Source organism: Sminthopsis crassicaudata, chromosome 5 (genome assembly GCF_048593235.1).
Source record: "Sminthopsis crassicaudata isolate SCR6 chromosome 5, ASM4859323v1, whole genome shotgun sequence".
NCBI classification, from domain to species: Eukaryota; Metazoa; Chordata; class Mammalia; order Dasyuromorphia; family Dasyuridae; genus Sminthopsis; species Sminthopsis crassicaudata.
This window is the reverse complement of record NC_133621.1, coordinates 177,121,194-177,148,951: the sequence shown is the minus strand read 5'-3', so window position 1 is coordinate 177,148,951 and position 27,758 is coordinate 177,121,194. Positions and strand designations below refer to the sequence as shown.

General features: G+C 33.7%; 1 protein-coding gene across 1 annotated transcript in view; it reads right to left on the bottom strand.

Moving 5' to 3' along the window:
* The window catches only part of ST8SIA1 (ST8 alpha-N-acetyl-neuraminide alpha-2,8-sialyltransferase 1), a 92,633-nt gene that overhangs the window by 28,014 nt on the left and 36,861 nt on the right, over nucleotides 1-27,758 (bottom strand). Inside the window, exons 3-4 of the mRNA XM_074268852.1 lie at nucleotides 16,166-16,275; nucleotides 7,541-7,633 (exon numbers count right to left, since the gene is read on the bottom strand). Coding sequence (XP_074124953.1) covers nucleotides 7,541-7,633; nucleotides 16,166-16,275 — 203 coding nt within the window. The remainder of the gene's footprint in view (nucleotides 1-7,540; nucleotides 7,634-16,165; nucleotides 16,276-27,758) is intronic.

Below are 27,758 nucleotides of genomic sequence, written 5' to 3'. Positions count from 1 at the left end.
AATGTGCAACAACTTTTTTTTTTTTCTGTCCCTATCTGCTTTGTTTTTCCTTGTTAAAAAAAACTGCTTAAGGAAGATCCTGTCTTTCTATAAGTAACTAAAATACAGAGTTTCCACTCTGGAAAGGCTCTGTCACAGTGAAATGCAACAAAATGTTAAATGGATTGCATTCAATTTTTGAGTACCCATTTTTCAAATGTTAAAATGGGAATAATAATAAATCTTAAATAGGAATAGTAATAAATCTTATACCTACTTCACAAGGTTGTTGTGAAGATAAAATAATATATGTAAAGCACTTTGCAAATCTTAAAGTGCTATATAAATACCAATTATGATAATGTTAAGGCATATAATTTTCCTGAAACTCATGTTTCTTATCTGTAAAGTGATCTCAAAGCTCTGTCTCTCTGTCTCTCTCTCTGTCTCTGTCTGTCTCTCTCTATCTCTCTCTGTCTCTCTCTCTGTCTCTGTCTTTCTCTGTCTCTGTCTCTCTCTGTCTCTCTGTGCTGTTGCTGCTGAGGGTGGGAAAACTGGGTAGAAAGCTATAGTAGGAAAGAACCTGGGCAGAAAGCAGAAGGAGAAAATGAAAGATGCACAGAAAGTACTCTAAAGACAAACTTGAGATGTCACACTTTTGCCAAAAGCCTATTATACTTAAGTAAATTAAACTACATCATTTGGATGTCACAGGAACATAGATTTAGAGCCATCTATATTCTCATTTTATAGATGTGGATCTGCGGCCTAAGGGGGTGAGATTTGTCTAAGATCACACAAGTAGTAAAGAACACAGAAAAACTCAATCCATGTTCTCTGACTCCAAATCCTGAATTCTTTCCATCGCACCTTAATCTTCATATTATGAAATCCTGAACCAAAGAAGCAGCAACTTCCAGATCTGCAGAGGCTACCAATGGAATACATTGGTAATTTAACAAAAAATGTTTTGATAGTTTAACCTCCCTCCCCCCTCCAAAAAAAATGTAATAGTGGTTAGGAGTATTTTCTAGAATTCTATTTCAGTGGTGCTTTAGCAACACAGAATTGCTTTATTTTCATGATAGGGTTCTAATATTGGTCCCAGACACACAGAAATCATAACAACAAGCAGGTCAACATGCTCTGGTGACCCCACCATCTAGTTTAGACATACCATAGAAAGCAGCCAATAAAAAAGTAACATCAACAAGATGCAGAATAGGATATTGGACCACAAATCTCAATAACTCTTTACCTTGACATGATGTATGTACTATTCCCCTATTTTTGCTGTCCTTAGGTGAACTTATGCTAGGTTATGATATCATTACCATACTTTAACATCCCTCAAGTGAGCTTTTCGGTATGCATTCAGAGTAACTGCTTATGCAGTTCCACCAAAGCTTTAGGACCTCCCTGTGTTAGCAAACTACTATCACCTCAAAATGTACACATCTTATGATGTAATTAGCACCATTTATTCTATAAAAATCTTTACTTAAGCCCTTTTTGTGGTGGCCAGAAACTGGAAACTAAGTGGATGCCCATCAATTAGAGATTGGCTGAATAAATTGTGATATATGAATATTATGGAATATTATTGTTCTGTAAGAAATGACCCAACAGGCCTGGAGAGACTTACATGAACTGATGCTGAGTGAAATGAGCAGGACCAGGAGATCATTATACACTTCAACAACAATACTATATGATGATCAATTCTGATGGACGTGGCCCTCTTCAACAAAGAGATGAACCAGTTCCAATAGAACAGTAATGAACTGAACCAGCTACACCCAGCAAAAGAACTCTGAGAGATGACTATGAACCACTACATAGAATTCCCAATCCCTCTATTTTTGTCCACCTGCATTTTTTATTTCCTTCACAGGCTAATTGTACACTATTTCAAAGTCCGATTGTTTTGTACAGCAAAACAACTGTTTTGGACATGTATGCATATATTGTATTAAATTTATACTTTAAGATATTGAAAGAAGAAGAAAAATTTGAACAAAAGGTTTGGCAATTGTCAATGCTGTAAAATTATCCATGCATATATCTGGTAAATAAAAACAATTTTAAAAAAATCTTTGCATAGCTTTGCTTGGCTGCTCTCTCAAGAAAGCTTGGCCTGCCCACTGAGTGCATGAATCTAATTAAAGTCCTTTTGCTTGGGTTGGACTATTTGAGGCTGAATTCTTTCAGAGGCAACATCACAACACCTACCTGACTCCTTTCAGAATTCAGTTCATTCAGATAGAAAAATGTTTTTGAAATTAAACAAATTAAGAGGGATCAAAGATGAAGTGTGTTCCTTCACCTCATGTGAAGGTTATTTTAGGCTCATAAAGATCTCTGAAATGCCTCTAAGGAACCCAGGATTTGAATGAATATAGAAATGGAGCAATTGTATCATTTCTAAAGTATCTTACTCAGATCAAGAGTTAGTCAATCTTTCAACAGCAGAGTGCCAAGTGGCTAACCCAGAGATAGAGGGAGGTAGGAGGAATAATAAGTTTAGGCAACAAATAAAGGGTTTGAGAAAGACTCCCTAAGAAAGTCTTTTAAGTAGATAATGAGAGAGAGAGAGAGAGAGAGAGAGAGAGAGAGAGAGAGAGAGAGAGAGAGAGAGAGAAATCATACTTGTTATTTCTTATGATCAGGAAGTAATTTGAATTGAAAAGAAAGGGTTAATCTTATCAACTTTATAGAATATATACATATATATGTACATATATATATGTTGTTGTTTTTTTTGCTGTAATCATATTGCTTTCTTCCTGAAATAAGGTGAACTCACTAGTGAATGTTCTGATTTTAGTGGACAAAAAAAAAAAAAGGAAAAGTAATTTTGGACAAAGGGGTAACTCAGCAAGTCTTCTGAATTGCCAGAAGGCAGCATAATTGTGGGAAGTGGGCAAAGGGATTTCAACTATTTTTCAATTTTTTTTCATGATTTAGGGTCCATCATCTCTTTACGCACTTGATTATACAACTTTCATCTCTTACCTGACCACTACAATTCCACTGAAGATCATCTTCCATGCTCTAGATTATTTTTTAAAATGTCCATCTTTTTTATTAAATAGATTTTTATTTTACTAAATACTTGCAAAGACAGTTTTCAAAGGGAGACCATTTATCAACTGGGGAATGGCTTGTATTCTTATAAATTTGGGTCAATTCTCTATATATTTTAGAAATGAGATCTTTATCAGAAACCCTGGATGTAAAAAATTTTTTCCAGTTTTCATCTTTCCTTCCAATCTTGGCTGCATTGGTTTTGTTTGTATAATTTTTTTTAATTTAATGTAATCAAAATTATTAATTTTGAATTTCATAATGTACTCTAGTTCTTCTTTGGCCATAAATTCCTTTCTTCTCCATATATCTGAGAGATAGACTATCCTTGTTCTCCTAATTTGCTTATAGTGTCACCTTTTATGTCTAAATCAAGAATCCATTTTGACCTTATCTTGGTGTAGAGTATTATTAGATGCTGGTCAATGCCTAGTTTCTGCCATCCTATTTTCTAATTTTCTCAGCAATTTTTGTAAAATAATGTTCTTATCCCAAAAGCTGAAATATTTGAGCTTATCAAACACTAGATTACTATAGTCATTGACTATTGTGTCTTGTGAATCTAACCTATTCTGCTGACTATATGGTTTTGATGATTGCTACTTTAAAATATAATTTTAAGTCTGGTACAGCAAGGCCACTGTTCTTTTGCATCCATTTCACTTAGTTTATTAGATTTACTGGCATAGAACTGTGCAAAATAGTTCTTAATTATTGCATTAATTTGTTTTTGATTGCTGGTAAATTCACTCTTTTCTTTTTTGATACTGGTAATTTTTTCTTTTTTTTAATCAAATTAATCAAGAGTTTGTATATTTTCTTGTTGTTGTTGTTTTAATAAAACTAATTCTTAGCTTTTTTTATTAGTTCAATAGGTTTTTTTTAGTTTCAATTTTATTAATCTCTCTGATTTTCAGAATTTCTAATCTGATATTTAATTGGGGGGTTACAGTTTGTTCTTTTTCTAACTTATTTATTGCATGCCCAATTAATTCATTGATTTTCTCTATTTTATTCATATAAGCATTCTAGTAATATAAAATTTCCCCTAAGAACTGCTTTGGCCACATTCCATAAATTTTGGTATGTTCTCTCGTTATTGTTATTCTCTTGGATGAAATTATCAGTTGTTTCTATGATTTCTTTGTTAACCCACTCATTCTTTAGGGTTAGATTATTAAGTTTCCAATTAATTTTTGGTCTATTTTTTCCATGTCCTTTTATTACATATAATTTTTATGGCATCTCTGCTTTAGATTTTCAAGGTCTACCCCAAATCAATATCTGAGCACAGTTACATTATGAATAAAAAAATACAATAATTTAATTATTAAAAAATAGAAACTCAGAGACACTAAGATCTAAATCTATACATTCTTTTATTCTTTCAAAAATATCTATTAATTCTTTTTGTAAGTTAATTAGGATGTCAAGTTCTATAGATTGTTAAAGATGTGCAGTCTCTGCCCTCAAGTAATTTATGTTGCAGTAGGGAAGCTAAGTTAAGGACACAAATAGCTATAATATAAATTAAAAAAAAAAACTTTTAAGTTTATGATAGATTCAAAGAAGGAAATCACTTTTTATTAGACGTTAAGAAGATATGACAGGGAGGTAGTTAACATTTAACCAGAGCCTTAAAGAGTGGGTAGAATTTCAATAGCTTCACTTTTTAATCTATTACAATCCAAATCCTGATTTTGTCATTCCACCAAAAATGCTCTCTCTAAAGTAACTAATGATCTCATAACCAAATGCAATGGTCTTTTCTCAATCCTGATTCTTATGGGTCTCTCTGCAGTCTATGACACTGTTAATAATCATCTTCTTCTTATGATTGTCTCTCTTTCAGAATGTCATTGTCTCCTGATTCTCCAAGGTCTATTGATTAATCTTTGCAACATCTCTCAAATGTACCTCTTTCTCTCCTCTGAAACTGACAGCACCTTAGAACAGGCTCTCATTACCTCATATTGAACTATTTGGTCTGCCTGTCTCAAGGCTCTGCTTGTTGAGATTTGAGGATATAATCAGACTCTCCCTATACCAAGCAATACCCAGCTCTCATCATTCTCATTCCAATTCATGCTCCATTTCAGCCATCAAAGTGATTTTCCTAAATGACAAATTGGACTATTTAACTTCTCTACTCAATATATTCCAATGACTCCCTATCAACTACCCTATCAATTACAAAATGCTCTATTCAGCATTTAAGACCCTTTATAATTTAGTCTCATCCCACCCATACCTTTCCAGTTTTCTTACACTCTACTTCCCAACACATAGGGACATTGGACTTCTTATTGTTTTGTTAATAAGACAATCAATCCATCTTTCAACTTTAATTATTTTCTCTGGCTGAACCTCCTCTGTTGTCCCTTTTATCTCTACCTACTGACTTTGCCCGCTGGTACCATGAATTATTTTGATTGGCAAACCAGCCAAGGTTGTTTTTCTAACAACCACAAATTCCTTTTCATTCCAGAAGGAATCCAGACCCTTCAGACAGAATCTTAAGGCAAGATTCCCATGCAGATCTCTGGGCTAAGAATGGGATTCACTGCAATGTAAGGGGATTTTCTTTTTCAAAATCTCAAGGTTATTTCCTTTCAAGAGGAATACAAACTCTTCTGATGTGTCAGGAGGACTGTATAAATTTTAGAGAAAGATGGGACTCATCAGAGAAGAAGAATTTTATCATTAATTTATCATTTACTGTGAATATGTTTTCCGTATCTCTTGTGAGATGAAATACATAGGCTTTCCTATATTGCATATTATTATATTGTAATATTAATCTTGTATTATTGTCTTGTAATATTGAGGGGCCCTTTGTCCCACACTTGTCTACATGCAAATTATATTTAGATGTTTCCCTGTGGGAATTCTGGAAGAAAGTATGTCAAACTAAAAAGAAAATAATTTGGGAATATCTGCCTCCAAAATTGAACCTGATCTATTTAAAGTCAGAACCCAGTGTAGTAGGCAATGGAATATAGACACAGCATAGTGAAGTTGAAAGAACAATGTCCTAGAAGTGCTAAGGTTTGGGTTTTAGTACAACTCTTCCATTAATTAAGTATGATATGATCTTGAGGAAATCATTTAACCCCAAAGGTTTTCTAAGCTCATCATAGAGCTAAGATCACTTTCAGCTCTAACAAGTTGTGAATAGATCACTGGACTTGAAATCAGGAAGATGATTTCAAATCCTTGCTAATACACTTACTAGATGTATGACATTGGTCACATTACTTAAGTTCTCTGGGCCTCAATGTGTTAAATGATAAAATAATGGAGTTGAGTTTAAGGACTTCTAAAGTCCCTTATAGCTCTAAATCTATGATCATAGATTTATAGTCCTTTAACCCATGATTCTAGGTAAGACTAAAAAGGAATATAGGAGCAGATCATGGAAGGTCTCAAATGCCAAGCTAAATTGTTTGGATTTTATGTTTGTGATTACATATACACAAAACGAATGTGTACAATTTCTCCCTTTACCAACCTATATAAATACAAGTATAGAATAGAAACAATGTAGAGACCTACAAATAGTCTTTCTCATGGAAGAAATCACAAAGGACAATGCAATTGTCATTTGTTTTTACTCTGTTGTATTTACACAATATTAGATTACACAGAAAATGTTGCAACTATGCTGAACTGACAGAAACAAAATGCTAGAGACCATTATCACTTTTGTGATAACCAGTTTTGTGATGGTTATTAATGTTTTTCTGCTATTCTGTCAACTTTGTTTCAAAGTCATTATGCAAATGCAAGATATATTTACAATTGTGGTGGCAGCTGCAGAGATTTGGTGGCTCACCAAAAGCAGCAATTCCCATCAGCATACAGAACACTAATATGGATGCATTTGTTAGAGGGGAAGAATGTCTAGGGAAAGAATTTCCTCTGGTGAGAAACTAAGTTCTAATCACTGGAAACTTAGGAAAATAATTACTGAAATTCATTACACAGTTCTCAAGGGAGATTTCTAAATAAACAATCCTTGGAAAGATAACTCTCATCTTTCTGAAAAGTTTTATCTGAGACCCTCTACCTTTCTAAGATCCGGATAAGATTTGATCTATTCTGATATCTTCCAAATAGATTGAATGCATGACCTACTTTGGGGTTTTTAAATTTTTGTTAATTAAACATTAACTTGTTGTTAATTGTTGTCAATCACAATCAGTATAAGCAAGAGTAATGAATAAGCAAAACTAGATGCTGCCTACTCAAGCAAGAAAACAGATCTGTTTCATTCTTACTCTCTCTGAGGCAGCATAAAATACTGCTTGCTTTTCTAGGCACTGATCTAATTGACATGTTTTTCTCAGATTCTCTTGGCCAATATTATTTTTAAATTTCCCAATCTGTGAATTATATTTATCATCTCCCAGTTACCTATACACATAAAGCCTTCTTTTCCAGTTACTTAATAATGAAAGAGTTTTTATCCTACCTTTTCCGAATTATGCTGGGATTAGCTGTCACCAAATGGGTTTTGAATCCAACATCTTTATTGTATTCACTGGATAGAGGAGGAAGATTGCATCTAGAAAAATGAGAATACAAATTTGGGATAATTTACACATTTTAAAATTCTGAAAACATCATTCAAAGGCAGTATGGTATAGTTATGAAAAAGGAAGTTGGGTGCAGAGAGAGCTGGATCTGTAGTCAAATCCAGTCTCAGACTTACTAGTTATGTGACTCTGGAAAAGTTACTTAAACTCTGGCTGGCATGTAGTAAGCCATCACCATCATTAGTCAACAGAATAGCCTTAGTATAAGGAAGACTTGGGGTCAAGTCAGGCTTCCAAGACATACTGTTAAGTGATTCTGGGCAAATCATTTAACCTGTCAATGTCCCAAAGATTTTCTAAAACTATAAGTTGCAGAGCAAATACTGATATACATTTGTTATGGGAGCAACCTGCTAGTGGCTTCTGAATGTTATGGGAGTCAATTGCCAGTGGCTGCTGGGGATCCAACTCAAACCAGCAGAATGGATCCCTTCATGTGAGAGGATAATAATGATACAAGGAGACTGAGAGGCAACTGCATTCTCTGGCCTCTCTCCTCTTCCCTCTGCCTCCAATTTATTTCATTCCCAATCCACAAGCAACATCTGTGTCAGTAAAGGCTGATTTGCAATTCCTTCAGGGTTGTTATGATTCACAGCTGTGGGGACTTTTGGAGAACCAATCTGCCCCTTCACACTTATGCATGGTCCTTAACATACATTGGTAGAAGTAGTTCCATATACCAATTAAATCATAAGTCTATTTTTTAAATGCTTCCTTCTTGAATTCAAGTAGATTATAATGACCAAATTATAATGATAAAATGTGATAATATTTGTATCAAATGTTAGAAATATCTTACTTGGTTCTCATAAACTGAAAGAGGTACTATAAGAATTATATTCATTTTATAGATAAACACAGAAAAACACTGACTTGAAAACATCTACAAGAAAGCCTCAGAGAAAATACAGATTAGACACAAGACTAACAATAATTACTAGAAATATTAAAAAACAAAAAATTAATCAATCAATCAAATAATAGTATAAAGAAAAATTGGGGTAGAAAAATGAGAAGAATGCAAGAAAATTAAGAAAAAGAGAATTAATAGCTTGGTAAAAAGAAGTACAAAAAATAAAGAAGAAAATTACTCCAAAACAAAAATAAAACATAATTTGTCAAATGGTAAAAGAGGTGCAAAATAACACTGAAGAACTCTTTAAAAATTTGAATTGGCCACAGGGAAGCTAATGACTCCAAGAAACATGAAAAAATGAAAAATAATGTTAAAAATTAGAAAAAAATAGGAGAAAATGTAAAATGGTGGGGGGGAATGACATGGAATATAGATAAAGGAGAAATAATTTAAGAATCACTAGACTATTTGAAAACCATGAATAAAAAATGAACTTATACATCATATTTCAAGAAACCATAAAAGAAAACTTCCCAGATATCTTAGAACCAGAAGGCAAACTACAAACAAAAAAAATTCGCTTCATGAAATTCTAAAATGAAAAATTCTTACAACCTGAAATAAAAATCTCCTGAGTCAAGAAGAAAAAGCTAAAACCTGATAGAAAGAAACTATTAAAATATTGTGTAGCCTCATGACTTTTAGCAACAACCACTATAAAGAAATAACAAGTTTAGAATGTAATTATATAGAAGGCAAAAAAAATTAGGCCTTGTGGTTAAGCAATGAATAGAGTACTGGCCCTGAAGTCAAAAAAGCCTAAAATCAAATTCAGCCTCAAATTTTTATTAACTGTGTGACCCTGAGCAAGTCACTTAATCCTGCTTACTTAATTTTCTTTATCTGTAAAATAAGCTGGAGAAGGAAATGATAATAGTGAGTTGCCAGTACTTTTGCCAAGAAAACTAAATAGAGGCATGCAAGGAAAATTTATACAGTGGAGGAGAGACTTGGGGGAGGGAACCCCAAAACTCTAAAACTCCTTGAAGGACAAATTCTCCTTGAATCTTGCCACTGCAGGGACCCCACCGGAGGACAAGCAGCTTCATTCTGTTTTCTGGGTGGGGCTGGTTGAGTTCAGAGCAGGAGATACCAATTCTATTGAATTGCAGAAACATCCTATTCAATTGAAGATTTTTTTTTCCCCTGAGGCTGGGGTTAAGTGACTTGCCCAGTGTCACACAGCTAGGAAGTGTTAAGTGTCTGAGACCAGATTTGAACTCGGGTCCTCCTGAATTCAGGGCTGGTGCTCTATCCACTGTGCCACCTAGCTGCCCCTCAATTGAAGATTTTTAATCAATTCCAACTCCACCCACCAGCCTCATTGGTAGGGGGAGTAGGCTTTATCTTGTAGCCAAAGACTTCTTTATAAAAATGGCAGTTTTGAACTCATTTCTTTGAAGAGGTCCTAACATGCCATGCTATGTGATGCCAAGAAAACCTCTGCCTGCTAGAATAATATTCTCTTTCAGCACTACTCTCTCTTTATCTCCCTCACCTATTTTCCTAAAGAGACTCTGTCGGGATCTCTCTACTAGAAACTTTACTTCTCTACCAGGACTCCTCCACTACTTTACTTTCTTTGGGACTTTGCTACTAAGGAAGTCAGCCTTTCTGTTAATGCATAGCAAAGGCTGACTTCCCAATGCCAATAATAAACCTCTTTTTTTATCAGTCTAGCTTTTTTGGGTTCATAAATTCCTTTATGAAGAACCTCTGCACCCCCAGAAGGGAGTTCCCAAAACTCTCTACCCATGTGCCAAATCCCAAGGGGGTGTAGGGGAGCCAAAGCTCTCCATTTGGTTACCTTAACCCTGAATCTGCCACTAGACCTTATCATTTAACTCCCTGACCACAAGGAACTCTAATCTCATCATTTGGTTCCCTGACCAAAGGGAACCAAATGATAAGGTCTAGATTTAGAGAACCAAAATGAGATTAGGGTTTCTGGTAGTCAGGGAGTTAAATGATAAGGTCTAGTGGCAGATTCTACATTCAGGGAACCAAATGGAGAGGTTTGGCTCCCCTGCACCCCCTTGGGGTTCGGCACAAGAGTAGGGAGTTTTGGGGACTCCCTTCTAGCAATGCAGAGATTCTCTATAATTTACAGACCCGAAAACCTAGATTGATAAAAGAGGTTTAATTATAGGGATTGGGAAGTAAGGTTAGAAATCCTGACAGGGAAGCATAAAGCCTGGTTAGGGAAATAGGTGAGGGTAACATTGGAAAAGAATATCATTCCAGTGGGCAGAGGTTTCCATTGCACAGCCTACTATGATATAGCATGGCAAAGACAGGATTTTAGATTGGCTTTTTTAGAATAAGAGCTTTGACTACAAGCTAAAGGGAACTCGTGGGTGGAGTCCCAAGTTGGCTCATCTACTCACTGGGTTTCAGCTAGAATTGGAATTCCTTTTGCTAGATAACAGAATGAAACTGTCTTGTTTGCTTTCCCTTGGGCAGGGTCTCTCACTGAGGCAGCGTTGAAGGAGATTTTCTACTTCAAGGATTTTTAGAGTTTTGGGGTCCCTTCTTCAGTTTTAGGAAAGAAGAGTACACATATACCCAGTACTAAGTACAGAAATTCATCTTATCCAACAGGAAAATAGGGGGAAAAGGAGTTAAGAAAAATGGGAGAGAGATAAGAGGAAAAGTAATTTGGGAGAGACAATGATCAGAAGCTATTAAATAAGCTCAACAATTCCAATTAATCAACATTAATTTATTATGCGTCTACCTTGTGTTAGTCATGATGCTAAGTATTTAGGATTAAAAGACAAAAGAGAAATAGAGTCCCTGCCTTAAATATCAAGGTACCTCACCTTTATAATCTTTTCAATTTTTCTAGCCTCCTTTTGTGCATAGTCTTCATTAGATTGTAAACTCCTTGAAGTCAGAAATTGTCTTTCTTTTACTTATTTGTATCCCTAGAACCTAGCACAGCAACTGGCACAGAGTAGGCATTTAATAAGTGCTTATTAAATTGTACTGGAATTGAAGATATATGCACATACACATATGTATGTATACAAAAATAAACAAAGGAAACTTGGGGGGAAGCCTTAGCAGCCAGGAAGGGGGGGAGGGAGGGAAGAGATAAAAGGAAGGTATGCAGAAGGTAATGCTTCAGCTTTGTCCTTTAAAAAACTAGAAATCTTGAGGCAAAATGAGGAAGATGAGGAGGAAAAAGAAAGAAGAGAAAGTAGAAGAAAATGTAGATGGGAAACAGCCTATGCAAAAGCATTCAGATGGGAGGTAGAATATTGTGTTTGAAAAAAATAAAATAAAAAATACAACCCAGTTTAATTGGACTGAAGAGTCTATGAAGCGGCATAATATGGTGAACAAAGATATATTTTATCTTAAAAATAATAAAAAGTCACTTGAGATCTCATGGCTACAAACTCAACTCAGACAAAGGGGACTTCATGGAAAGCAAAACAGAATTTTGTCTTTGTGTACTAATTCTTACGAAGTTCACAACCAGTAGGAAAAAGTAACCATTGCTAATTCCTAAAGGGTCAGAAAAACTCAGAAAAGTCCATTATGTGCTCCAAGGTTTTTCTTGATATTAGATAACAAAATGTAATTTTTCTTACCTACATATGCATCCATTATATAAGCACATAAATAGTTAATTTATTTGTTAACATAAATGCATGTTTTACCACAATCAAGATTTTTATCAGTTTCTCTTTTCTTGTTTTCTCTGAGAACCAAAGATGAAGAAATTAAAAATCTACTGAGTTGACCAGTTCAATTTTATGGGTTCTTTTATGTGTTTCCTTCCCTTCCCATCCTTTTCATGCATTTATCTCCTTCCCACAATGGTGCTAGCATATGGGATGGAAACTTTTGTTTTCTTTGGTATTTGTCTTAGGCTTTTGCTTTCATCTCTTTTTTAACACTAATTTCTTTCTTTTGCTCTCTCTGCTCTAAGTTTGGGTCAGTGACCATGAGTACACTGTTAGTAGAATACAATATGAGCATTGTAAGAAGTGTAAAGGAAGTGTTGAAGTCTCTAAAGTGCTTTCTATCTAGTGGGAACACTTATATCGAAGTTAGTTTCCCTTTATTTAGAAGAACCTGCTCACGTAAATTCAGCATTCATATTTAAGAAAAGGGAAAGACATTATGTATGACCATAAGCTTTATTATCTCTTTCTACTGATGAAGGAGTGTTTAAGAACAAAGCCCAGGACCCTTTATGGTCATTTTTCCTCAAAGAACAAATGTGATCCTAATGTTTGTTGTTCATTCTGTATTTCTGTTTGCATGCCTTGTATTTTCAATGAAAAATCAGTTTTGTTTTGGAGTTCTTTCTCTCATTCCCTCATATTAAGATTAATGTATGTTGAATTTTTTATTTTTTTGTTTTTTTATAACAGGTTTTTATTTTTCAAAATACATGCAACATTCACCCTTGTAAAACTTTGTGTTCCATATTTTTCTCCATTCCTTCCCTCCACCCTCCTCCCCTAAACAGCAAGTGATCCAATACAGGTGAAACATGTGCAATTCTTTTAAACATATTTCCACACTTACCATGCTGCACAAGAAAAATCAGATCAAAAAGGGGAGAAATGAAAGAAATAAACAAACAAGCAAACAACACCAGCCACCAGAAAAATAGTGAAAATACTATGTTGTGATCCACCTTTAGTCCCCATACTCTTCTCTCTACATACAGATGGCTTTCTCCATCACAAGTCTATTGGAATTGGCCTGAATCACGTTAACGTATAGTATTAATGTCATTACAATATAGACATCACTCTAACTCAGGACTGGAAGAGGAATTAGGTTTGTAGTTTCTTTGGTAAATGGAATTCTTGAATGAAGAAACTCTTACTACTAAAGCCAGTTGGCAATTTTTCTGCCACTTTAACTGGAGACATAATATAATATAATAATAACAATATTATAATAGGGGATATAAAGACAAAGATGAAATAGTACTGCCCTCAAGGAGCTTATATTCTATTGGAAGAGATAAAAAGGTAAGTACATATGTATTCTAAGTGTATATAATATGTATATATATGGAGAAATATAAGGTTATAAAATTTAGATTAATAACAAAAGAAATTTACATCTGAAATAAGAAATGGAAAATATCATGGGGCCATTTGACAGTTTATATGTATGCCATTTCCCTGTAGATTGTCTCCAATTAAACTTACACAAGCAAGTGATAAATAATGAAATAAAGAGTTCAATCATGCTAAATTTAAATGCCTCATGCTATCATTTGCAGACAACTCAAATTATCATTTGCAGACACTTAAAAATGCAGAGAAAATATAAAAAGCTGAATGAATAAACATTTTATTCTTGCATAGTTAAGACAAACCTTCAGTTGTATGTAGAAATGTTAACTTACCTAACAAGGAAATAAGAGGGCAAGGCAATAAGATGAAAGGTTGGAGGATTTTTTTTAAAAAGAGAGCAGATTAAGGGAGTTAGACCTTAACAAAATTTTTGAGAAGAATAGGATGAAGGGAGGGGGAATGTAAGAATATAGAATAGAGGGAAATATACAGTTAGTAATCATAACTGTGGTTGTAAATGAAATGAGCTCATACATAAAACAGAAGTGAATAGAAAAATAGATCAGAAAGCGGAATCCAACAATACTTTGTTTACAAGAGACACACTTGAAACAGAAAGACACACACAGAGTTAAAATAAAGAGTCAGAACAGAATCTAAATTTGCTTTAGGTGAAGTAAAAATTATAGAAGTAGCAACCATGATCTCAGACAAAGCAAAATCAAAAATAGAAAAAAGATAATCAGGAAAACTATGTTATGTAAAAGATATTCTAGACAATGAAGTAATACCAAAAATTTTTCCAGCAAGTTTCTCTGATTAAGGCCTCATTTCACAAATATACACTGAATACAAAACTGAGTCAAATTTGAAAAAAAAAAAAATAAGAGCCATTCTCCAATTGATAAATATTCAAAGGATATGAACAAGCAGCTTTCAGAAAAAAATCAATATTTATTGGCATATGAAAAATGCTCTAAATCACTATTGGTTAGAGGAAGGAAAATTAAAACAACTCTGAGGTACTATCTCACATCTATCATAAATGACAAATGCTGGAGGGAATGAGGGGAAAATAGATACACTAATGAATTGCTGATGAAGTAGTGAACAGGCCTAACCATTAAGGAGAATTAAAGAGATTGTGATACATAATTACAATGGAATACTATTGTGCTTTAAGAAATTAGATGAGGGTGGTTTAAAAAAGCATGGCAAGACCTATAGGGACTGATGCAAAATAAAATGAGGAAAACAGGAAGATCCTTGAGCAGAGTTGTAATGATGCTTTGAAAGACTTGGATACTTTGATCCACACAATGATTCTAGGTAATTCCAAAGAACTCATGATGAAAAAAAATGGCTGTCCATGTCCAGAGAGAGAACTGATTAACTGAGTGCAAATTTAAAAATATTTTTTTTTATTTATTGTTCTTGATTTTAAAAAATATGGCTAATAAGAAAATATATTTTGCATGACTTCACATGTGTAACTGATCTATTGCATTCCTTCTCAGTGGATGGAAAAGTGGTGGAAGGGAGGGGAAGAACCTGGAACTTAAAGTTTAAAAAGAAAATAATGTTGTATAATATATTACTTGCCATCTGGGGGGAAGGAAGGAAGGGAAAATTTTGCAATACAAGGTTTTGAAGGGTCAAAGTTGAAAAATAAAAAGCTGTAATAAAAATAATAAAATTAGGGACAGCTGAGTGGTGTAGTGGTTAGAGCACCAGTCCTGAAGTCAGGAGGACCTGAGTTCAAATCTGATCTCAGACACTTAATACTTCCTAGCTGTGTGACACTGGGCAAGTCACTTAACCCCAGCCTCAGCAAATAATAATAATAATATTTTTAAAAAGAAAGAAAATTATGTTGAAAATAAATAATACATTAAATGTTAAAAAGATGAGGAGAAGTCAAGTCCTAACAAAAAAGAAAGAAAGAAAAGAATATTGTATATTGGATTACTTGCCATCTGGGGAGAAGGGAGAGAAGAATTTGGAACACAAGGTTTTGCAAGCATCAGAGTTGAAAAATTATCTTTGCATATGTTTTGAAAATAAAAAGCTATAATAAAAATAGCAAAATGTTTAAAAAGAAAGAAAATAATGTTAAAATAAATAAATACTGAATTAAATGTTAAAAAGATGAGGAGACACCAAGAAAAAACACAGTTCTAAAAAAAAAAAAAAGAAAGAAAGAAAGATCTTCTCTTTTGAAGGTTCAGTTTTATAATCTAAAAGGAAAATACTGTACTCCTCATTCTCCTTTTTGGTTTGTAACCACAAAAGTGTACATCAGTCTAACATGTTTTAACATCCTGAGATATGCCAAAAGTCTATAAACCTAAGGAAGAAATATTCCCTATTATCTTTCCTCCTTTCCTAAATTCACTTATATACAGCCTTAAAAGAAGAAAAAAAAAGCATGTTTCAGCTTATTAATCACAAGTGAGTAACTTGAGGAGTCTGTGGGGGTTTTTTGTGGGAGAAAAAAAGAGAGAGGCTCTGGCACAAATCTGTTCTCTTACCGCATGACAAAATTTGCTTCATCTATTTGTCGGCCACAGATACTCTTCTTCAGAATCCCACCATTTCCCACCACTGAGCACTTCTTCAATGGTAGTTGGAATGGAGTAGCCTAGCAACAGAAAATAAGGGCAGTTTTCACTGAACAGAATACACTCCAGTTAATAGACTTGTTGTTTATAACAGACCGTCTAGGGGAATTTCACTGGAAATGGAGCACAATAAAGTGAAATTATAGGAAGGAAGGTAGCAGGAATGGCTCTCAAATGTTAAAAATTAGTAAACTGACGTTTTCCTCAAAGTATACAAAAACCATCAATTCCATACCACAAATTTTAGACTGAAAAATAAATTTTCCTGTTTAAAATTACCATTGAAAAATAATTAGCCGCTCTATGGGAAATCAAAACTAAACAAAGGATTATTTTAAAGTCAGCTCCTTCAAACTTGGAGCTGGCTCACTTTCTTTCTTTCTCACATAAATAAGCATGATATGACTCATCGTCCATTCATTCAATAAACTTTTAGTGTCTGCAATATGTAAAAAAATGTCCTGTGAGCATAAAAGTCTTAGCTGTATTTCTAAAAATAAAATCAAATTAAAAAGGAAATTGCTATAAAAGCATGTTTCAGGTAGATAGGTTATCTTAGGACCTTTAACACAAAGAAAGTTTTTGAGTCTTTCACAAAAGGGTATGAAGAAAATAGATGAGAACTAATTTATTCCCACGGGTACCTTACAAACCGAGGAGACCTTACCCATTTATAGAAAGAAAACTAGATTCAACTTTTAAAAATAAGTTTTCATTGTTTTTTTTTAGCCACATATCTTTGCAGTCAAACTCTGAAACATTAGTTGTACTACTATTAAAGTCCTAAATTAAATAATCTAGTCAAATATTATCGCTTTATATAAAATATAAAATTTTCTTTATAAAAAGATGACAAAACCAATTGACCCAAAATCTAAGCTGTCTTTGATCTCTCACTCAAGATAATTTTAATGGAAGTTTTAACAATTTATTCCAGGAATCTTCACAGGAACAGTTTAGGGAATACTTTAAATTAATCTAAGTAGCTACACTCAAAAAAACAAATTTTATTTCATCCTAATTGGATATACAAATATTCTTTCATAAGGAAGTTTAAAATATATTGAAAGTCTCCAATGAGAAATCCACAGGTAAAAAATAGTAAAAGTAACAATTAACTTAGAAACTCCAGATGCCTCCAAAGGACATTTAGAAATCCAAAACACTGTAATCATACTTCTACTCATGTTGGGATGCACAGACTTCTAGGATTTTTTATACAATTATTAAGGAAGGAAGGAAACAAGCATTTAAGTGCCTATCAAGAGCCAGGCAATGAGTTAAGCACTTTGCAAATATTATGTCATTTGTTGCTCACAAGAACCCCAGTATGTATTTGCTATTATTATCCTCATTTTATAGATAAAGAAAATGAAGCAAATGAAGCTTAAATGATTTGGCCCAGAGTTATAAAGCTAGAAAATGTCTTGGGCTAGATTTGAATTCATGTATCCCTGACTCCAGACCTTCCATTTTAGCTGCCTAAGGAAGAACTGGGAATGTGGATGAAATATGCATTATAGAAAGGAAATTGTATTAGACTGAAAAAAAAATCAGTTTTCATTGTTTTTTTTAGCCACATACCTTTATGGTCAAACTCTGAAATACTAGTTTTTCTACTATCAAAGTCCTAAATTAAATAATCCAGCTAAATATTCTGGCTTCATATTCATTTTTTCTTTATAAAATATAACAAAGATCATTGTATTTACTTTAAACATTTCCATAAGAAATGTTCAATAAGAAAGGTTTCTTCCTTAACTTACAACTAGGGGTATAAATTGGAGGTCATGGGACATTCACTCTGATTTTCCTGGAAGAAAGATCCCTTCCAATTCTGAGATGTGTATCTCTGAACAATTAATTCTTTGAAAAAATTTTGTTGAAACTGATATATGGATGACAGTTCCACAGAGCAATCACAGACTGCATCAAAAGGGGCTTAATATCCAGCCTTAGGGAGCTGATGGTTCTCTGGCATACTCTCCATACAATATTTAGAATATTGTATCCAATTTCCAAAATCAGATTTTTAGTAGTAAAATGAAAAACTAAAGAACATTGTCAGGGGAGGGAGAAACAACCAAGATAGTAAAAGGAGAATAAGTAAACTGGGATAAAAAGATGAAAACACAAGTAATCTCTGCTTTCAAGGATCTTATATTTAATGGAAACAACATATAATAACTGGTAATAAAAACAGCTAAATTTTTATATAGCACTTACCATGCATCAGACACTGTACTAAGTGCTTTATAATTATTTCATTTTTATTCTCAACAACCCTGTGAGGTGATTTCTATTATTATTCTCATTATACAAATAAGGAAACTGAGGCAAGTAACTTTACTGGGATCATACAGTTAGGAAACTCATAGGTCAATTTTGAACTTAGGTCTGACTCTCCCCTTCAAGGAAGTCACTCTCTTTTGCCTGTTTCTGTATTTCTAAGATTTGGCCTCCCTGAAGAAGGAAAAACATCGCAGTGATGAGATAACTATCACTTCCCCCAAATCCACTCCTTCTTCTAATTTCCCTATTTCTTTTCAGGGAACTATCTTCTTTCTACTCTCCCAGGTTCACACCTTCAGAGTCATCTTCAACTCTTCCTTTTCTCTTATCCCTCCCACCCATAGCCAATCTAACAAAGGCTTGTCAATTCTCTCTTGAATCCAACAAGCATTTAGTAAGTGTTTACCATGCATCAAGGCACTGTGATAGGATTTGGTAATGCAAATACAAAATAACACAAACATCTACAATATTTCTCACATCCATCCCCTTCTCTCTACTCACAAAGCCATATTCCCAACTGAAGTTTTCACTTCTTACTGTTTATCTGAATGATTTCTATATTCAGCTAATTGATCTTCCTGCTTCCATTTTCTTCCCTTTTTAATTCAGCTTCCATATATGTTACCAAATTGATATTAATCTGACCATATCACTCCATTGCTCAAGATGTTCCAATGAATCCCTCTTGCCTCTAAGAATAAATAATAACTCATTTGGCATTTAAAGTCCTTGACAACCATTGAATTCTCTACTTCAGCTAAAGTTGTTTATCTGCTGTTTTTTTATACATGATAATCCATTTCTTGGTTCTGTGACTTTGCAATTTAACCTCCATGCCTGGAATGTTCTCCCTCTTCATCAAGTTTCTGGATTTTCTTAACAACTAGTTCAGGCACCAACATATACCCATAAGAACACTCCCCTTTTCAACCACCCAGAACCTACTTTATATTTGCTTTAGATTAATTACTGTCTTGGGGAGAAGAAAAATAAGTGTTCAAGGGAGAAAAAATTTGGAACACAAAGTCTTATAAAAATGAATGTTGAAAACTGTGTCTTTACATGTATTTGGAAAAATAAAACACTACTGAAAAAAGCTCCAAAAAACAAACAAATAAATAAAGATGAAACTGTCTTTAAAAAGAAAAAAAAAAGAATGTAATTTTCCTTTTGTTTTGCCATTTAAAGGATGAAATAATATAAACAAATCAAATCAAAGTTCTAATAAATATTCAAATAACTGAAGTCCTCAATTTATTTATTAAGTACTTTAATATGTGTATGTTACTGAGCTAAGTGCTGGATATCTCCATTCTATGTATATGATCTGTTTTTGACTCTATTATCTAGATGGTCTACACTTCTCCTGTCTTGTGGAATGATGCCATTATTTCTAATTCCACTAATATTTGCCTAAATACTTCCCAATATATGTGCTTCCTCTGCTTCCTGTATGTCCTCAAAATATGTCTTCTTATATATTAAAAAAAACACTTAACTTTTTAAGAATCATGTTCCTTTTCAATAGGTTTATCTTTTCATAGTCAATCTTGAATCTCATGCCATTCATTCTCAATCATCCTTGTGAAAGGAAAAGGTCTTCATTGTGTTGAGATTTCATATTTATTTTATATATTTGTATATAAACACCTGAAATCAGGGATCTTACTGCTGACTTCTTTATTTGTTTCTTATTACTTTTTTGGAATTTCTATTTCTATTTTTCTATTTATTCTAATTACTCCATTTTATTTATTCCTATATTATGGCTGGATATTCTTTATGATATCTAGCTTGTTATCTATCTGTATGATGTCTGTCTGTCTGTTTACCAATCTATCTTTGGAGTTTTCCCTCTCTCTCTCTTTTCAGTAGAGATTTGACTAGGTTTTCAATATTCCTCAAAAAATACATTTTGCTGTCTTCTATTATCTGCAGCCAGAAGCTGATTATTACTATATTTTAAGTAGTAGAGTAGAAATCCAAAAAGCTATATTCAGGCAGTATCTTATTAATTAGCCCCATCTCCCAAATATATCTTTCTTTTCTGAAGGTTTTGTCTTAAACAAGTGGAAATATCACCTGTGCCCCTAATATCTATAGTTTCTTGCACATGTTTATACCATCCTTAGCAATGGCCTCTAGATTCCTCCTAGAAGCATGTTATGTGTGTTTGTGTAATTACTAAAAGTGAGAAGTAGTTTTTAGACCCAATGAGTTCCTCAATCATATTCTAGATACATCCCCTGGGAGGACAAGAGACCACTCTTGCAAAACCATAGATTTGTTACTCAGTTATGTCCAACTCTTCATGACTCTATTTGAGATTTTCTTTGCAAAGATACTCAGTGGTTTGCCACGTCTTTTTCCACCTCACTTTATAGATGAGGACACCGAGATAAACAGGGTTAAGAGACTTGTCCAGAGTCACAGAAGTAGTAAGAGTATGAAGCTGAATTTGAACTCAAATCTTCCTGACTCTAAGCCTATGTAGCTACCCAAAAGCCATAGAGCAACTAAACTTTCTAGCAGGATTTCTACTTCTATGTATATATTTCTGGTGTAAGGGTTCTCAAATGGCCCTTTATCACATGCAGCTGTCCCCTCTCACTGCCCAGTCCTAGACAATCATCTCTACTGTCTTATCTCCTTTTACACACTTCTCTTTTATCCTGTTTCCTTTACTTCTTGAAGTTTAGAGTCTTAGAGACCATTGGCTATATCATGGCAGTATAGGATGGAAATTCTGAAGGACATGTTGCCTTTCTTTGAGCACAACTATGCTCAGGATAGATTGATTTCTCCTTAACTGAATTTTCCGTAGTTGCAGGAAGTCCTAGCATGAACTCTCCTGTATTGAAAGTCAGATAGACAAATGGCTGCTTCATTTCTATTTAGTGAACATCTAAGACACCAACCTCCATTATTTGTACCTTCTTCCTCTAACCCTCCCTGAATGTTATCCCACCTGATTATGTGTATGGATCCATGTCAACATTCCTCAGAGATCACATGGCTTCTTCAGAAAGAACCTCCTCTCTACTAACCCCACTTGTCCTTCCTATTTTTATGTTTTTTCTAATCTCTGGCTTCCTAACCAAGTTAATTATTCTCTTCTGCCTCATCAGCAGCTTTTATTATTTATTTTACATTGAAGCCCTTCTTCCATTTTTTTAAAGGAGAAATTCATTTTCCTCGTAACCTAGAGCATAAAGAGGCATTTTAAAAAATCCTATTTTATCCTATCTTCTAGGGACAAGAACTGATTGCATTATAAGTAAGTACTGAAATAGTTTTATTTTATCTTCTAGGGAACATCATACAGCACCATATTTAAGTATTGCTTAGAAATTCCAAAATTCTATTGGAAACATGGAGGCCAGAAAACAAGTCTTGAACTGCAATTTATCCTGGGGTAGAGAGGAAGAAATCTGGCCTCACGATGAAGGTATCAATTTTTTAAAGCTTTTTTTTATTTTTAAAACATATATATGGATAATTTTCAAAATTCACCCTTGCAAAATCTTAATTTCCAAATTTTTCACTCCCTTCCCCTCACCCCTCCCCTAGATGGCAAGTAATCCAATATATGTTAAACATGTACAATTCTTCTAAACACATTTCGACAATTATTGTGCTGCACAAGAAAGAGCATATCCAAAAGGGAAAAAATGAGAAAGAAAACAAAATGCAAGCAAACAACAACAAAAAAAGTTAAAATACTCAATTCCCACAGTCCTCTCAACAGGTACAAATGTCTCTCTTCATCACATGATCATAGGAATTGGCCTGAATCATCTCATTGTTGAAAAGAGCCATGTCCATAAGAATTGATCATTGTGCAACATTGTTGTTGCTTTGTACAATGATCTCCAGGTTCTTCTCACTTCACTTAACATCAGGTCATGCAAGTCTTTCCAGGCCTTTCTGAAATCACACTGCTGACTGTTTCCTATAGAACAATACTATTGCATAACATTCACATACCATAACTTATTCAATCATTCCCCATCTGATGGGTGTCCACTCAGTTTCCAATTTCTTGCCACTATAAAAAGGGCTGCCACAAACATTTACGCACATGTGGGTCCCTTTCTCTTCTTTAAGATCTTTTTGAGATATAAGCCCCATAAAAACACTGCTGGGTCAAAGGGCATGCACAGTTTGATAACCCTTTGGGCATAGTCCCAAATTGCTCTCCAGAATGATTGAATCAGTCCACAACTTCACCAACAATATATTATTTCCCATATCACTTCCAATATTTGTCATCATCTTTTCCTGTCATTTTAGCCAATCTGAGAGGTGCATAGTGGTACCTCAGAGATGTCTTAATATGCATTTCTCTGATCAATAGTGATTTAGAGCACCTTTAAATGGCTAGAAATGGTTTTAATTTATTCATCTGAAAATTGTCTGTTCATATCCTTTGATTATTTACCAATTGGAAAATGGCTAGAATTCTTATAAATTTGAGTCAATTCTCAATATATATTAGAAATCAAAACCCCTGAATATAAAAAATTTTCTCAGTTTATTGCTTCCCTTCTAATCTTATTTGGATTGGTTTTGTTTGTACAAAACCTTTTTAGTGTAATATAATCAAAATTATCTACTTTATATTCAATAATGTAGTCCAGTTCTTCCTTGACCACAAATTCCTTCTTTCTCCACAGATATGAGAGGTAAATTTTGTTCCTTCTAATTTGCTTAGAATATCATTCTTTATGTCTAAATCATGAAACCATTTTGACCTTATTTTGGCATAGATGTTAGGTGTGAGTCAATGCCTAGTTTCTGCCATACTAATTTCCACTTTTTTGTCAAATAGTGAGTTCTTATCTCAAAATCTGAGGTCTTTTGATTTGTTAAACACTAGCTTACTATAGTAATTGACTATTTTGTCCTGTGAACTTAACCTATTACACTGATCTTACTTACTCTATTTCATAGCCAGTACCAAATGGCTTTGATGACTGCTGCTTTACAATATAGTTTTAGGTCTAAAACAGCTAGGCCACTGAAGGTGTCAATCTTGAAGATAAGAATTCTAATCTAGAAGCACCATAGGTTCATTAAACTAAATATATCAATGTACATAGCACAAAAAGGTACAATAATATTAGTTTGCATTGCTGGCCCAATATCAAACAAATAAATATTCACTATCTAGGGAATTTCAGAAACATCTAAAATCATAAATCTGTATTACTCAATAGACAAGTAGAGATGAGAAAGAAGCACTACCTATATGTGACTTTTTTATAAAGATACAATAGAGACAGAACCAAGATAGTGGAGTAAAGGCAGGGACTTGCCTGAGCTCTCCCCCAAACTCCTCCAAATACCTTTATATAATGACTCTAAATTAATCTAAACCCACATAAAGATTGAATGAAACAATTTTCCAACCCAAGACAATTTAGAAGGCCAGCAGAAAAGATCTGATGCATCAGGATGAGGAAGAAGTACAATCCAGCACAGATGGGGCCCCATCAATCCAGGAGAAGGTCTCAGCAGGGCTCTGAATCAGTGGTAGCAATGGCGGTTTCCAACTTCTCATAGATAATAGGACAGTGGGTCAAAAGGAGATTTACCCATTGCTGGCACAAGGGCAGGACTGTTGCATTGCCCCTACTTGGATCAGGGTTTTAGTACCAGTGTGAGGAAGAGAACTAACACAGTAGAGTTTATTGTTGTAGGAAAGCAGGGATCCTGATCACAATTCCAGGGTTGAAAAGAATACTTGTGGTTGCTCATAAACCAGAGCTTAATAAATATACTTCTTCCTAGATCATACCACCTTGGAAGACCCCAAAATTTACAGGTCCCCAGAATTACTTCTGAAAAGAGTTGAACAAGAGACTTGAAGCTTGGGACAGTGCCTCCTCCACTAGGGAAGCAGAACTCCATTTTAACATAGAGTTAAAAGTTTAAAAAAAAAAAAAAAAGCTAGAAAATGAACAAACAACAGAAAAAAATCTGACCATAGAAAATTACTATGGTACAAAGGAAAATCAAAACACACTGAAAAGAAGACAAAAAAAGTCAAAATCCTGCATCCAAAGCCCCCCCAAAAAATATAATTTGATCTCAGGTCAAAGAAGAGCTCAAAAAAGATTTTAAAAGTCAAATGAAGGGACAGTGAGTCAGAAGGAGATTTACAGGGGTCCCTTTACTGGCACTAGGGGCAGGACTCTGTTGCATTGCCCATACTTGGATCTGGGTCCAAGTCCTGGGTTTTAATTCCAGTGTTAGAAAGAGCATTCACACAACCTAATGTGGTAGAAGAAAAATTGGGCAGAGAAATGAAAATAATGCAAGAAAATCATGAAAAAAGAATCACCAGCTTGGTAAAGGCAGCACAAAAAAAAAAAAAAAAGCTGAAGAAAATAATACCTTAAAAAAACAGAAGAAGCTTAATGGTAAAAGAGTCACAAAAATCCAATTAAGAGAAGAATGCCTTGGAAAGCAGAATTGGTCAAATGGAAAAGAAGGTACAAAAGCTCACTGAAGACAAATTCCTTAAAAGCTAGAATTGGGCTAGTGGAAGTAAATAAATTTATGACATATCAAGAAACAATCAAAATTAAAAGAATAAAAAAAAAAAAGATAATTTCAAATATCTTTCGGAGAAAAGTACCTAGAAAATAGAGCCAAGAGAGAATTTAAGAATTACTGAACTGATAGTTATAATAAAAAAGAGCCTAGATATCACCTTTCAAGAAATTATCAAAGAAAACTTTCCTGATATTCAAGAACCAGAGGGTAAAATAGAAAGAATCCACTGATCATCTCCTGAAAGAGATCTCAAAATGAAAACTACTAGGAATATTACACCCAAATTTCAGAAAAAATAAATTAAAGGAATTAGAATAGATAATGAGGGGAAAATTATCACTCTTTGCAGATATGATGGTATACTTAGAGAATCAATTTTTTAAAAAAACTATTCGAAACAATTTTAACATCTCTGCTTGTTTACTTCCTGATTGTACTGCATGTGACCTTTGTCCTTTGAACCTTGCAGCAGGATAACAAAATAAGTCCATGTAAATCATCAGCATTTCTATATTACCAACAAAGTCCAACAGGAAGAGATAGAGAAATTCTATTTAAAATAACTGTAAATAATATAAAATATTTGGGAGTATTCCTGCCAAGACAAAGACAGGAACTATATGAACACAATTACAAAACACTTCTCAAACAAATAAAGTTAGATCTAAACAAGTGGAAAAGTATCAAGTGCTCATAGGTAGGCTGAAGGAATATAATAAAAATGAGAATTCTACCTAAATTAATCTACTTATTCAGTGCCATACCAATCAAATTGCCAAGAAATTACTTTACAGATCTAGGAAAAATAATAACAAAGTTCATCCGAAAGAACAAAAGGTCAAGAATTTCAAGGGAATTAATGAAAAAAAAATCAAATGAAGATGTCCTAGCTGTACCAGACCTAAAACTATATTATAAAGCAGCAGTCAACAAAACTATTTGGTACTGTAGTTCATCAGTAGAATAGGTTAGGTTCACAGGACAAAGTGGTCAATGACTATAACAATCTAGGGTTTGATAAACCCAGGGACTCCAGATTCTGGGATAAGAACTCACTAGTTGACAAAAACTGCTGGGATAATTGGAAAATAGTATGGCAGAAACTAGGCACTGACCAACATCTAACATCCTATATCAAGATAAAGTCAAAATGGGTTCATGATTTAGACATGATACTATAATCAAATTAGGCGAATAAGGGATAGTCTACTTCTCAGATATGTGGAAAAAGAAGGAATCTAAGGCCGAAGATCTAGAGCAGTTTATGAAATTCAAAAAGGGTTATTTTGATTATATTAAATTAAAAAGATTTTGCACAAACAAAACCAATGGAGGCAAAATTAGAAAAGAAGCAGAAAATGGGGGAAAACATTTTACATCCAAGGGTTCTGATAAAGGCCTCATTTCTGAAATACATAAAGAACTGATTCAAATTTATAAGAATACAAGCCATTTTTCAATTGGTAAATGGTCAAAGGATATGAACAAAGAATTTTCAGATGAAGAAACTAAAACCATTTATAGTCATATGATAAAGTTGCTCTGAATCACTATTGATTACAGAAATGCAAATTAAGAAAACTCTAAGGTATCACTATACTCCTCTCAGATTGGCTAATAAGACAAGAAAAGATAATGATAAGAGTTGGAAGGAATGTAAGAAAGATGGGACACTAATACATTGTTGGTGGAGTTGTGAACTGATCTAACCTTTCTGGAAAGGGTTATCAAACTGTATATACTTTTTGATCCATCAGTGTACAATAGGACGGAAAAAGATATATTGTTGGTAATCATTGTGAAAAAAAAATTCGCAATGAGTTTCTCTGATAATAACATCATTTCTCAAACATAATACAAAACTGAATTGATTTTGTAGAAATGAGAATCATTATTCAATGACCAAAAGATATGAACAGGCAGTTTGAAGACAAAGTAATCAAAGATATCTATAGTCATAAAGGAATTCTCTAAATCATTATTGATGCAAGAAATTCAAATTAAAACAATTCTGAACTACTATCTTACACCAGAGAGACTGACTAATGACAGAAAAAGAAAATGACAAATATTGAAGGGGAATATTATTGTGTTTTAAGAAATGATGAGCAGAATGCTCTCAGAAAAACATGGAAAGACTTCTTTAAACTGATACAAAGTGAATGAGCAGAGCCAGGAGAACACTGTACACAAAGCAACAAAATTATATGATGATAGATTATGAATAGTTTAGCTATTCTCAGCAATGCAATGATTCAAGACAATTCTTATATAGGGCATATGATGAAGAATGCTTTCCATCTCCAGAAAAATAACTGGAAGAGCTTAAATGCAGCCTGAAGATACTTTTCTCTATTTTTCTTGGGTTTTTCATCTGTTTTCTTTGACTGAATGACTTACATGGAGATGTGTTTTGCAGGACTACACATATATAACCTATGTTGAATTGTTGCCTTCTCAATGAGGGAGGTAGAAGAAGGAGGGACAATTTGTAACTTAAAATTTGAAGTGGAAAAAGAATGTTAAAATTCTTCTTACATACAATTGGGGAAAATTAAAATATTAAATAGATTTTTAAAGAACTTTAAAAAAAAAGAAATTAAATCATATCTTCATTCCCACCAAAGGTATTTTTCCCAAACATTTC